General features: G+C 41.4%; 1 protein-coding gene across 1 annotated transcript; it reads left to right on the top strand.

Annotated features, from left to right (window-relative positions):
- Positions 1–816: 816 nt before the first annotated feature.
- LOC147463247 (subtilisin-like protease SBT5.6) lies at positions 817–13185 on the top strand. The gene is made up of 12 exons (XM_086487817.1): positions 817–1162; positions 1282–1373; positions 1830–1927; positions 2584–2790; positions 5814–5925; positions 6358–6928; positions 7322–7431; positions 7530–7772; positions 7897–8011; positions 11526–11739; positions 11992–12287; positions 12628–13185. The coding sequence occupies exons 1-12, from the start codon at positions 1028–1030 to the stop codon at positions 12886–12888; spliced, it is 2454 nt and encodes an 817-aa protein (XP_086343943.1). The 5' UTR covers positions 817–1027; the 3' UTR covers positions 12889–13185.
- The last annotated feature ends 303 nt before the right edge of the window (positions 13186–13488 follow it).

Below are 13488 nucleotides of genomic sequence, written 5' to 3'. Positions count from 1 at the left end.
GTGTGTGTGTGTGTGCCTGTGCATGCATGTGTGCTACACATGGAGCTATTTGATATCCCTAGACGATGATGTGTTGTATTCTGCAACAATGGATGTGTCTGCATGATCAAACATGTGCTAATCTTGTTTTAAGTGTTAATCTTCTCGATGATAGGTCTGAGCAGGCATATATACATCAAATATAATTTGGTAAAGTGCTCATTTTACTTTGGATACAATTATGCCTTCTATACGTAACATTATGAGCATGGATTGTACTCGATGCTTCTTTAGAGGGGCAATTTTTTAAAAAGAAAACATTCTTGACTTGTCAATTGTAGTAGGGATCGGGTTGGTATACACCCATAGAGACACTTCATTACCAGTTTTAAAACATCGCAATCATAAGACGGGGTTGCGTATTAGCAATATTTTTTAAACATGACTCCCAGAACCTTGGGATTTGTCAAAAAGTCTAAAAGATTCTTCACTAAGATGAGGACCATTTTGAATCCAAGGAGGACCATCTTGAATCCAAGAAGGATTCTTTTGTGAATCATTGCAATCAAGGGATTGAGCATAAATTAGGACAAAGATTCCATACCATCTACTATAGACATTAGACACGGAAGTTAGAAAACACGTTACAAAGGACGCGTTGTGAGATTGAAAGGGGGAGCACAATAATCAGCAAAGAACTAAAAAAATATGAAAAGGTGAGGAGTGTGGATTTGGAAAGTAACTTTGTGGTGAATGGGGTAGCTAAGTTGCCCAAAAGCATAGGACATCTCAAGTCCTTTTTTCGGTTATAAAAGCACCATGCCCTCATACACCCACAACACCAAATGAGCTCCCTCACTTTAGCTCCAATCATTCCTCATTTTGGTAACAAGTCACTCACCTCTTTTCTCGAGTGCCCACATCCACTAGCTCATTTTTCACCTCTTTTGTACTTATTGATGCCCTTTAACCCCCCACGACACATCGTCCCTTGCTTGCCTTCTTCTCTACCAACTTCCATCAAGACTCTTGACAGACCCCGGCGAGCATGAAGGCTTTGAATCAACTCATGGATATTCTTCACTTGAAGCTTAGCTTAATCACATACTTACTCGTAATTGCTTGTCTTTGGTCAATCCTTGCTCAACAACTTGGTGCTGCAATATGGTCAACCAATCATGAAGTAATCTGTCTCTCATACATGTTTAGCATTAGCAATGTCTGTGTTAGAGGTAGTTGTGTATCGTCATTTTGAGGACTAGCTTTAAGGAAACTTGATGTATGCTTTTGCTTTTTTGCTAGGTATATGTTGTTTATATGGGACACCATGGGGATGTGCACAAGGACATTGTAGTCAATTCACACCATGAGCTACTGAGCTCTGTGAAGGAAAGGTAAAGGTCAATAAATGCTTGTTTAACATGATGATTAAGCTCCTTGAGTTTGCATGTTTAACATGATGATTAAGCTCCTTGAATTTGCTTATGAGCTATTAATACATGCTTTGAGGCCACCCATGGAGGTGCAACCGCAAGCTTACACTTGTAATGCGAACATAGATGGATGGATACACATACACACGATATAAGTTTGATCATCACATGAGCGTCTGCCGCCATGCTAGTTCTAGCACACATTCATGCACTCGCCAAAGCTCAAAATAAACTTTTCTCTAAAAGCTTAGAAAGCCTATGCATGGAAAAGTTTGGAGGTAAATTGATTACATTTCAAATAATTTGGATTGAGTTTGAAGGTTTTTACACTAAATTTCTCTCAATTTTGTGGGTTTTATCACCTTCAAATTTTGGTGAGCTGAGGGCTATTTTGTTCCATGTTAACGTTGACGGCAGCCATGAAGAAGCGGCGATGTCCATGATTTATCACTACAAGCATGGTTTCAGTGGGTTTTCAGCAATGCTTACGGCCCAAGAAGCTGCCGCCTTGTCAAGTAAGGACCTCGCTCTCTCTCTCTCTCTCTCTCACACACACACACACACACACAGCTTCTCCTGGAACGTCTCTCTCTCTCTCTCTCTCTCTCTCTCTCTCTCTCTCTCTCCACACGCACTCTCGTGCAAACCCCTTCTCTCTGGGCTTCTGCACTCACACACGCATATAAATCCTATGAAAACTTCCGTTAAAAAAAAGAGACTCCCATGAACTCTTGCACATTTAAATGAAGCTCACCTACTCGTTATGATCACAAGAAAATATAGCAAGCATCATGAGCTTCTACTCGAGAGGCACCGCATACCTAGCTAGGTACGATTGGGGGCAGGGGACCGTCGGGCAGGTACGATTGGGGGTAGGGGACCGTCGCCCGGCGGTCCCCTGCCCCCAATCGTACCTAGCTAGGTATGCGACGCCTCCCTCACATAGATTGGTGGGCAGGGGACCGCCGCGCCGGTTGTCCCTTGCCTCCAATCATACCTAGCTAGGTATGCGACGCCTCCCTCACACGAGCTCATGATGTTGAGATAAGTCACAATGTGGGAAATATTGTGAGAATTTGTCCAAAACTTCTTGCATGAGCTCTGCATTTAAGGTTATACATGTGGGAGGATTTATTGATAATGCAAATTTGGTCCTCTCTTTATTTTACAGGTAGAAGAGAGGTCGTGTCCGTGTTCCCAAGTCGACAAAAATCGTTGCACACTACAAGAAGCTGGGAATTCTTGGGAATAGAGGACACCTTGTCCTCTCAAGCAATGAACTTCGACCATAACATGAGGAATGCATCCAATAAGAATCGCACTCTAAGGGAACTAGCAAACTATGGACAAAACATTGTCATAGGGGTGTTGGACTCTGGTGAGTTACTCAAGGAAGCCTATAAATTTGGTTTTGTAACGAAATGAAAAGAAAAGTGACATAAATTTTGTAACAAGACAACAACGTATTGAAATAAAAGAAAATCAATATGAAAAAATATTTATTTCAAGATTTTTTATTTATTTACATACAAACTTAAGCTTATTGAATATGCAGGCTAGACTTACTAGAGACACGCTATGCTTTTTGTGAGTGGTAATAGATACACTCTGTGTAGTCAAGACTTCGATATAAAATAGTGCAAAGAATATACTCTTTTTTCTCTAAAAATGAATGAAAAATATGCTTATCTACAACTTTACTTTAAGCCACCTTTAAAATCTAACCATTATTCAAGGCCTTCAACAATTACTCCACCATGGGATCAAATCTCAATGAATTTATTTGAAGGCTTATTAGCAATGAATTCGGAATTAGTATATCTCAACAACATGTAATACACCTTGAAAAACATCAAAGAACAATTTGCCAAAGCATGTCTTGTGCAAGTAGCCACAACAAGCAACCTAAGCAACCACAAAGATGGACCCTTGAAAGAGCAAAGGCATTAATAATTAGGCATTGAACGACAATTTTTGACTTCTATATGTGTGCAATCTTTTTGTGATGTTTTTTTATAGAAAATAGACAACGTGTTATTCTATTTCTCTAGACTTTCAAGTTTCAAAGTTCTCGATATATACATAGAGTAAGGAAAGAACATGTCACATTCATCAGTATGCTTAGAATCAAGCTTAAAGTCAAGAGGACTTTAGATTGCTTAAACGTATGTGCGAAGGCGCTAACTGTGCCTTGCTAGAGCGACACGTTGGGTAGCTTCAACAATTGCACGATGGGTTGGGGACCCCTTAGGTGGGTTGTCTGGAGACTCACTACCCTACTCAAGAAGGGATCTGGATGAGTTGCAGGTTTGGGAGTTGCTATGGAGGGGTTGGCTTGGCTTGGGGACAGGGCTGCTCGTGGGATGGGGTCTCCAATTGTTCCCTCCTCTTTGGTAGCAAGCATTGGTTCAGCGTTAGACTCCTTTTTTGCCTTTGTTGTTTGGCGACGGCTACCCGTCCTCTTCTCGAGGGGGAATTGCTCGCCTAGATCTGGTTGGGACTTGCAGTGGTTAGATATGTTCTGGTGCTGGTTCGACAGTTTTGAGATTTGGTTGGTTCTAATGGTGGATACTCCTGTGTTCGGTTTGACTATGTTGATATTCATGCCTTCAGATGGTTGAGGAAGTGATGAGCAACTTGGCGGTAGGTGGGAGACGTCTTCCAGTTTGGTGGCTCTCGTCACTTCCTCCTTGTTTGGTTGGATATTTTTGCTGGATGGCTCTTGAGCGGCCGGTGATGGAGCTTTGGGCTCCCCCCTGTGTGACACTTGCAATCTGATGGTGTTTTCTAGTGTTCTTATTCTTTTCGAGGGTGGGTCCCTCTTCAACCAATAGTTATTGTGGTTGGGGGCTCTTTTTTCTGTCTTAGGGTGGCTTTCCTTATCAGCAGGATTATGCTAATATATTGTAATCACTATTGTGAGGTCTTTTAAAAAAAAGGACTTTAGATTGTTTAAAATAACTATTACCTATATATTATGCATACTATAGATGTTATCTTTGAAGGACATATTAAAAACTTGCCCCTCAGAGTGCAAGCTAATTTTCAAAGTACTTATCCAATGGGAAGCGAAAAGCATGTGGAGGGCTGGATCATCAAGGAATGGTGGAAAGGGTTGCAATTTTTAGCATTGATTATTACCGTTAACAACCTAATGACATTGTTATTGATCTCATACATCTTTGCTAGGGAATATTCCTTACCTAGTATCATTAACATTGTCATTAACAACTTGATGACATTGTTATTGACATCATACATCTTTGCTAGGGGATGTTTCTTACCTAGAAATGATAGTAGTTTAGTCAAATGGAGAGCATTGCATGACATGCAAATAGAATAATAGTTTAATTAATGATAAAATATCATCCTATGATGAAAACCTTTAAAGACCAAGGCATATAATAGTGCATATAATTACAAATAGTGCATGTTAAGAGGACTTCCAAGTAATATTCATATGGCAAGAGCCAAAAATAAAAATAAAAAAAATTTCAAAATACATATGAGATAAGAGAGTAGAAAATGAAAAGCCTCATGTAAATGAAAAGTCAAAAAACATTTTTCTTCATATGTAAAGAGGTGACTTGGCGCACATGCAATGTGCATATGTTCCTATACATTTATTCTTTCTTTCTTTAACGATGTTTTCTTTTAGCTAGAGTTTCCACTATGTAAGTATTGAATCTATTTTCTAAAATCCATTAGGTCTTCCAAATCTCAGAAAAACAAAAATTCTTTCAAAACATATTAAGTGCATAAGTGAAGGATAAGTTTAATAAATGAAAAGATAGATGAAGGTGAAAGTCAAAAGATAAATGAAGGTGGAAAGTCGAGATTTTTTGTGTCCGTATAAATAGGTGTTTCTTTTCTCTTTCTTTTTTTTTTAGCGTTTTTTTTAAAGTTCTCTTTAGCGTTTCTCTCTCTCTCTCTCTCTCTCTCTCTCTCGCTCTCAATGTTGTATTCATCTTTCTTAGGTAATATTGTTACAAATCTATATACTTCGTCATTGCCTGGCATTTTTGAGTGGAATCTTTGAATTAGGAGCACTTTTTAATTTTTTTGAAGTTAGAAATACCTTTGAATAAAAGATATTAATGTAGCATTCATTGCATAATCAATATTACATCACCCGGAACATAAATCCAACATTGTTTTTTTTAAAGCCATTAGGAATACCTTTTATTTATTTTTTAAATCCATCAGGAGAAACATATTTATTTTTACATTAATTAGGTCTCCGCGGTTTCCAACTTCGAGAGCACCACTAATAATAGTGACTAGTTTATTGATCGACAAGCTTTATTACTTTAAGGCAGCTGGTGAACGTCGAGACGAGAGAGAGAGAGAGAGAGAGCGAGAGAGAGAGATGATAATGGTGGTGGTGGTGGTAATGGAAAGGCGTGTGGCCGGAGTCAGAGAGCTTCAGCGACCATGGCATGGAGCCCGTGCCGCCTTCTTGGAAGGGGGTATGCCAGACTGGAGACGCTTTCAATCTCTCCCATTGCAACAGGTAAAATATTCCTTCTGTTTCAGCCATGGAAGCGTTAAGTTGTGTGTCTGTACATGTGCACAAGATATGTGTAGGCTTACATACACTTGTACACCTACAGCAGACATTCACAAAAATCCTTTACATCATCGCACATGCATACATGTACGTGCACATATACATTCTTGCATTGGACTTGATACATGGACATATGTGAGCAGCACTTGCTTGAGTCCACACAGACACGTACACATGCACTGCGAGAGTCCAGACAGACACATACACTTAAATGTACACATGCATTGACCATGTACTATATGCACATTGTTTAGGTGATGTGTGTGCGCTATGTTGCATACTTACATGGATGTCTATATGCATGTTGCTTGCATGCAAGCATCTGCTTACACTATGTAGTGTAATTGTGGTGGCAACTTATTTGGAATGGTACAGGAAGCTTGTTGGTGCAAGAATGTATATCAAAGGCTACGAGGCACGCTTTGGTCCTCTGAATGTGTCTGGAACAGGGGAATATAGATCTGTACGCGACAAGGATGGACATGGAACACATACAGCATCTACAGCAGCGGGCCGGGAAGTCGCTCATGCAGCTGCTTTTGGTGGCTTTGGGGCGGGCACTGCTAGTGGCGGGGCTGCTCTTGCTCGCCTTGCCATCTACAAAGTCTGTTGGCCACTACCTGGTGAGTCCCCAACTGGCGACAACACTTGCGGCGATGCAGACATGCTTGCTGCATTTGATGATGCAATAGCGGATGGCGTAAATGTGCTCAGTGTTAGCATCGGTTCTGGTAATCCTCAGCCTGAATACTTTGAGGATTCCATTGCAATTGGTGGTCTACATGCATATCGCCATGGCATTCTTCTGTCTTGCTCTGCTGGCAATGCTGGGCCAAAGCCTGGTTCGGTCTCCAATGTGCCTCCCTGGTTATTAACTATAGCAGCCAGCAGTGTTGACAGGACTTTCTCTGCACCCATTGAACTGGGGAATGGTCAAATTCTAGAGGTTGACTATTGTTTCTCTTCCTTTTGCAAGGATGCATATTAAAGATGTGGGATAAATGCATGCATATGTGAGTCTGGTCATGTTAACATGTGTACAAACTGATAAATTGGCATGCACACATGCAAATACCTTATTTCCTGCAACTAAAATGAAGAGGGAAGGGTGCCAATATACGTGCATACGCATAGGGGCACATATGCTTCTGCTCACGCTCACATAAGTCGAGGCATTTTACATTGATGCATGGTCCTGCATGTGTGTTTTTTGAGGAGAGGGGAGAGCAATGTCTGAGTTTTAAAAAGTTTATTTCTGCAAGAATGCAACATTTATCCTCACAATCATGCTTGTCCACTCACATTCCTCTATATTTTTGCATTGGTGTATCAAATGCAGGGTCAGGCTGTAACCCCGAGTGTTCTTAGACCAAGTTTCTATCCTCTTGTTCATGCAGCTGACTGTTTGCTTTCAAATTCGTCCATAGACGCCACCAGCCCGGAGGCCTCGTAAGTCCTTAGGCTGTTCAAGCCTTCTTGTCCACTAGAGACGGTTAGTTTTTGCTGTATTGCAGCTAAAATTTTCCTTGCTTTTGTTTTGTTGACAGACAATGCCTTGCTAACTCATTGGATCCTGTAAAAACAAAGGGGAAGATTGTTTTGTGCATGCGTGGCGTGAATGCCCGTGTGGAGAAGGGGTGGGAGGTCCTTCGAGCTGGAGGGTCGGGGATGATTCTTGCAAACCTTCCAAGCAACGGAGCAGAGATCTCTGTTGATGCACACATGTTACCAGCAACAGCTGTCCCATCTGACATTGGTGAGGAGATTATAGCATATATGAGAACAACAAGGTGAAATTTTTCTCTCTGTTTGTCCATTTGTCTATCTTGTTCACACACACACACACACGAACACACACGCATGTACTCATGTGTTGCTTTTAATTGACACTCAATTTTGTGGGCTGGATGGCAGAGTGCCAAAGGCAAAGCTTGTGCCTCCACACACCTACTTGGGAGTGAAGCCATCACCCTTCATTGCAGCTTTCTCATCTCAAGGCCCTAATTCTGTCACGCCATTTGTCTTGAAGGTTTCTATTCTTTCTGACGAGAAAGAGAGAGAGAGAGAGAGAGAGAGCCTTGTAAGTTGAGCATGTTGCATCGAAACCCTCGCTTGCTAACCCCAACCCTATTCTTTGCGTGGCGAACCGTAGCCTCCATTTGTACCCAACATTGAGTACGATCGTAGTGTGCTGTAAACAATTGCCTAACTTGCTTCCGTACCTGCTCAGCCTTTAGCGAACTTGCATCGTCATTTCTTGCAGTGGACAGAGCATTCTACTGTAGATGTCTTGTCGGGTGCATTCATTGCTCACAGCGGGGAGGCTCTCACCTATTGGTGGTTCCAACAGTCCTCTTGATTTGAGCCACTTAAACTGTACTGTACAACACATTACACACACTCATTCACATTCTCTCTCACACACGCCCACACTTTATCATTGAAAGTTCCCACTCTCACATGCACATGCACACCACACTCTTGCACTTGCACCATCATCTCTTAGCCAAGGCTATGTGTTAGGCTGTTTTTAGGGAGTGGGACTCGAGTCAATTTTCAGGTGCATTGGAGGAGCTTGAAGCGAGGGGCTCCCTTTAGTCCAATGGTTGCACCATTCAATGTTGACGCAAATTTGTAGCAGAAGATTGGGGATTGGATTCAAACTCTCTCAAAGGGGGTTTTGGGTCATATTATTGGATGCTCTTATTTGGGGGGCAAAGTCAAGGAATGGATGGAAGCCTCTTTGACTGCTAGAGGGATGGGTGGATTGAGTAAAGGTGAGAGCGGTTTGAGTCGGTAGCTGTCGAGTTAGAGTAGTGATTGGAGGCAAAGGCAGCGTGTTGCTAAATGGACTATTTTCTATTTTTTTGAGTAATTTCTATTGAATGAAATTAGGATATTTAAATGTGTACACTTGAATTATTAAAGCTAGTAAGTGCAGATTTATTGGAACCGATAAAAGCCATCAGGAATGGACATCTCTGATGTGTCATATGATGGGTGACATTAAGCATCATAAAGGAGTTGTTCCGTAGGTTTGGTGGGAGAGATTGGGGAATGAATATTCCCGATTCATCAGAGGATGGGTGACGGGAGCATCGGATAAGGAATATTCCATTGGTATGGGAGGAAATCCGAATTGGGAAAAGGATCACACGTAAAGATGCAAGCACAAGAATAAAGATGGGTTCTAAAAAGCTTTTGATAAAATAAGCAAGATGTTTTTAAGTGCTTTCGGAAAGTGAAAAAATTTATGTTTGCATTGCATTTATGCATGAAGTTGTATCCAGGGACACCTGGGGAGTGCCGTGTAGCATCAATTTTCCGCTCACGAGTTTTTATCGAGGTTTTGAACAGGTACATGCAATTGATTGTGACAAGTCAAAGTACAAAGGTCGCGTTTTCCGTACTAGGAGCGACGGGTGAAGTTGTGCATACGCTCTACAATTCGTTGCTTTTGTGTTTGTGCTTTTTTGCAGGTACTCCACCTCGAAGAAGTATGCTTCGGTCTACACTCGGGGATTTTGGAAACGAAATCCGGAACGATTTGTGGAGCTTCACGCTTTGAGTACAGGCGGGAAGGGTAATTGGATTGAAAGCTATTGTCTCAAATTTTCCTAACTGGAAGGAATTGACCATCGAGTCTAAGATCTAGAACGGAGGGGCTACTCGGGTTCTTGTGCTTGTCAAAAGATTCTCCTTGAATAAAGATTCTCTTTTAGGTGGGGGACCAATCCATCTGACCAACCCATCTTCTGGTCCCCAATACTGTGTCGATCTTCTCCCCTGTCTCTTAGATCAATATTCTATTTACTTTCAACTTAGTTATTATTCATGTGCGCTCCTGTTTGTGACATAGTGAGAGAGAAAGAGTCAACGACAACTAGTGATGGCTTAAACTTTACAAGAGGATAGTGAAGTCTGTGGTGTAGGAGAGTCACCACCGGCCAGATAGGCCACCAGATGGGAGTCGGTCTACGTAGGAGCTAGAGGCCCCTCTTGAGTAGCTGGACGAGCAGTGTGAAGTATCCTTGATAGTATAGCGAGAGACACATGCAGACCAGAGGGTGGAGCTGATTGATGGGAGAGAGCTTTTGTAGTTAGCAAAGGTTCTTGTCAAGCCGGACCAATAGTCCGGGGTGTTGATGATTGTTCAACCAAAGGTACATGCAAATTAGGGGGTGTAGTAGTGGGTGGGGCCCTTAGAGCTTCAGTCAGCGGTTTTACTTGTAGCGGAGGCTGTAGTTGAGCTATTACAAGAGCTAGCAGAATCCTGAGTTCAACAGGTGGGGGTGTAGCAATTAGTGGGACCCTTAGATGTTTAGCTAGTTGTTCCACTCATAGGGATGATTGTAGTGAAGCAGTTACAAGCGTTAACATAACAACAGGAGGGCTTCCATTACTCCACTGGCTATGGATCCACTTTAGATGTACTTTGATGCACGTGGTTAACTACAATCATCCCTATGAGTGGAACAAGAGTTAGCATAACAATTGGAGGGCGTCCATTACTCCATTGGCTATACATCCACTTCAGATGTACTTTGATGTATGTGGTTGCCAGCTCATTTTTTTGCTTTAGGCCCAGAGATCTCCAAAGGAGAGCCCAAGGCCTTTTAGGGTCGATGTGTTCTTCATGCAGTACACAAAGAGATGGGGCCTTGTGTTTATTGCTCCAGAGGGGTCACTAGGGTCACTAATGATACAATGTATATTTTAGATGCTACATGATTACCCTTGGATAAAGTTTTCACTTATGGATGACATGAGTGGACTTTGATGGAGGTACAGAGCTTCGTGGGATATTATATCGGATATCTTGTGGTTGTATGGATTTTTATGCTTTAGGGTTTTTTCTGGATCCTTATATCAGCACTTATGATCAATTTTTTGTAAAGCAACATGATACAACCTTTATATATATATATATATATATATATATATATATATATATATATATATATATATATATATATATATATATATATATATATATATATATATATATATATATAGAGAGAGAGAGAGAGAGAGAGAGAGAGAGAGAGAGAGAGAGAGAGAGACGATGTCTCAGAGCACCAGCAGTCGAAGAGTCTCCTTAGCTTGTAGAGTGTATTTCTTTCAGCTGAAGTGCTTAAAGTTGTTCAGTCTGTTCTTTTCCGTTGGCTCCTGGTGCCCCTTCCGTTACACTTCACAGACAGCGGGCTCCTCCAGGGCAGCGGAGCAGCGTCGATGCCTCTTTCTCCACACATGGGCACTGTTGTTAGTTTTTTTCTGTCGGGATCTAGGCCACATCACATGGCATTTTGCACCCCCACAGTGATTCATTCTACATTCATCGTACGGACCACCTTGATGTTTACATACCCTACACAATGTCACTCCTCTTTTGTACTTCCTCTGGGAGATAGGCCATTGAGCATCTCCTGAGGTCTCTTATGTACACAGAATATAGCCTTTTCACAGAGAGAGAGAGAGAGAGAGAGAGAGAGAGAGAGAGAGAGAGAGAGGGCTAAATTTCTCTACTACTCGTGATGGAAAAGCCCGATATCTCTGCACCGGGACTTAACATTCTAGCAGCATGGAGTGGAGACAATGGACCGACTAAGTTGGAGTTTGACAAGCGACGGGTGAAGTACAACATCTACTCCGGCACTTCAATGTCATGCCCGCATGTTTCAGGCATTGCTGCTCTCTTGAAAGAGATCCATCCAATGTGGTCGGCTGCTGCTATCAAATCTGCAATCATGACCACAGGTAAGGTTGAGTTTCAATGAAAGATAGAATTTCTTTGAAGAGGTGTATAGTGAGGAAATACCTTGGTCCTTTATTAATGAAACAGCATCGGAGTAATGATATTTTACCTTATTTTGATATTTTGTTGAACAAGAATTGTAAAATGCAACTATCGTCACTAGAAAAAATCGCTTTTGTAGCTACTCTCAAGTGACTTACATGAAAATGAGATGGCTATGTACGCAGCTGAGTCATCTTTTTGAGCTTTTGCAGCTTCCTCCGTTGGTAGTGATGGCAAGGTGATAAGAGCAGCTTCTGGTGAGGTGGCAACACCTTTTTTAATGGGTGCCGGTGAGATGAATCCTACGTTGGCAGCAGACCCCGGTCTGGTGTACGACATTGAATTAAACGAGTTTTGCGACTTCCTCCATTCCGTGGGATACAATCACACTCTCATCAACATCATCATTGGTTCCTACCCTCCATGCCAAAAGTTGCATCGTGTGAAGACAAGTGACCTTAATTTACCCTCTGTTGCGGTTGACTTGTCCACCTTCCCTGCCATCCGGGTTAGTTCATACATACTTTCTGGAAATGTGCTTCACAATGAGATTTAAATGCATGATTAAGAGAAAACAATAAGTGCACGGGAATGTGTTAAGAGAGAACAAAAAATTTACAACTATTACCCAGCAGAGGGGGTCCGGCTAGCAGAGTTAGCTTTGATTGAAGTTAGTTACCTTTGATCGAAGTTTTACAAAATGGGCCCAATAAATGTATGATTTTATGCTGCCTACAGGTTTCTAATTTAGTGATTTAGTGTTAGTGTAAAGGCCTAAGTGTAACACTTACTGGTATTTCCAAAAAAGAATAGAACTCCTTTGATCTATGTTTACTTGTTTATCTTAGGTGTCACGTAAAGTAAAGAATGTTGGTATTGGAAGGAGCTTCTACACAGCATCGGTGAAAGCACCATCTGGCATCAAAGTGGAAGTGGAGCCCTCAAGGTTGACCTTTTCGCATTATGGACAATCTAGGAGGTTTTGGGTCAAGCTAGCACTCTCAGAGGAAAGAACTCATGTGCACGACCCGTATGCTTTTGGATCACTCACTTGGTCTGATGGTCTTGGACACAATGTGAGAAGCCCCATTGTAGTACAGACTAAGTAGCCAATGTACACTAAGATTATATAGTTTTAAAGATTTAAGGTGTAGATAATGCCTAGCCATAGAACGAGTACCTATTTGTGTCAACAGTCTTGTGGTTAGCAACATGGTCTAAGTGTAGCTCAAGGGGGCACATTGATATTCCCTTGGGAAAATAGTTGGCTATTTGTTGACTTTGTAGAAAGGAATTAAAGGATAACTTATAGTTTTTTAAGTTTCCAGTTTGCAAACTAGAAATTAGTGGTCTTTCACGTCTTGTGGAAAGGAATTAAAGGACAACTTATACTTCTCTTTGGCGGCCTTCTGTTTGCAAGCTAGAAATTAGTGGTCTTTTACGTTCGCTGTTACCTCCGATGTAAATCTCAGCTTGCACTTGTTGAAAGTAATAGAGATATGTAGTTATGAGTGACAATTTTGCTTTGAAAAACACGAACTTAGCAGAGCAGCTTTGTCTCTTTTCCTATTGAAAATTAGGTGATCTCATTGAGCAAACTGAACCTTCATGAAATTGCTTAAGAAGTGTGATTTATGAGTTCTCATTGAGCAATCTGAACCTTCATGAAATTGCTTAAGAAGTGTGATTTATTAGTTCCAAGTACTTAA

This window comes from Adiantum capillus-veneris, chromosome 2 (genome assembly GCF_014529385.1).
Source record: "Adiantum capillus-veneris isolate H3 chromosome 2, ASM1452938v2, whole genome shotgun sequence".
Lineage (NCBI taxonomy): Eukaryota > Viridiplantae > Streptophyta > Polypodiopsida > Polypodiales > Pteridaceae > Adiantum > Adiantum capillus-veneris.
Note: the sequence above shows the minus strand (reverse complement) of the source record. Positions and strands in the feature narration are given on the sequence as shown.

Excerpts from the sequence above, each read along its gene's own strand:
- LOC147463247 (XM_086487817.1), top strand. The coding sequence starts at position 1,028 with ATGAAGGCTTTGAATCAACTCATGGATATTCTTCACTTGAAGCTTAGC. Across the intron at positions 5,926-6,357 it reads AATCTCTCCCATTGCAACAG|GAAGCTTGTTGGTGCAAGAA; the intron begins GTAAAATATTCC and ends GGAATGGTACAG. Across the intron at positions 11,740-11,991 it reads ATCTGCAATCATGACCACAG|CTTCCTCCGTTGGTAGTGAT; the intron begins GTAAGGTTGAGT and ends GAGCTTTTGCAG.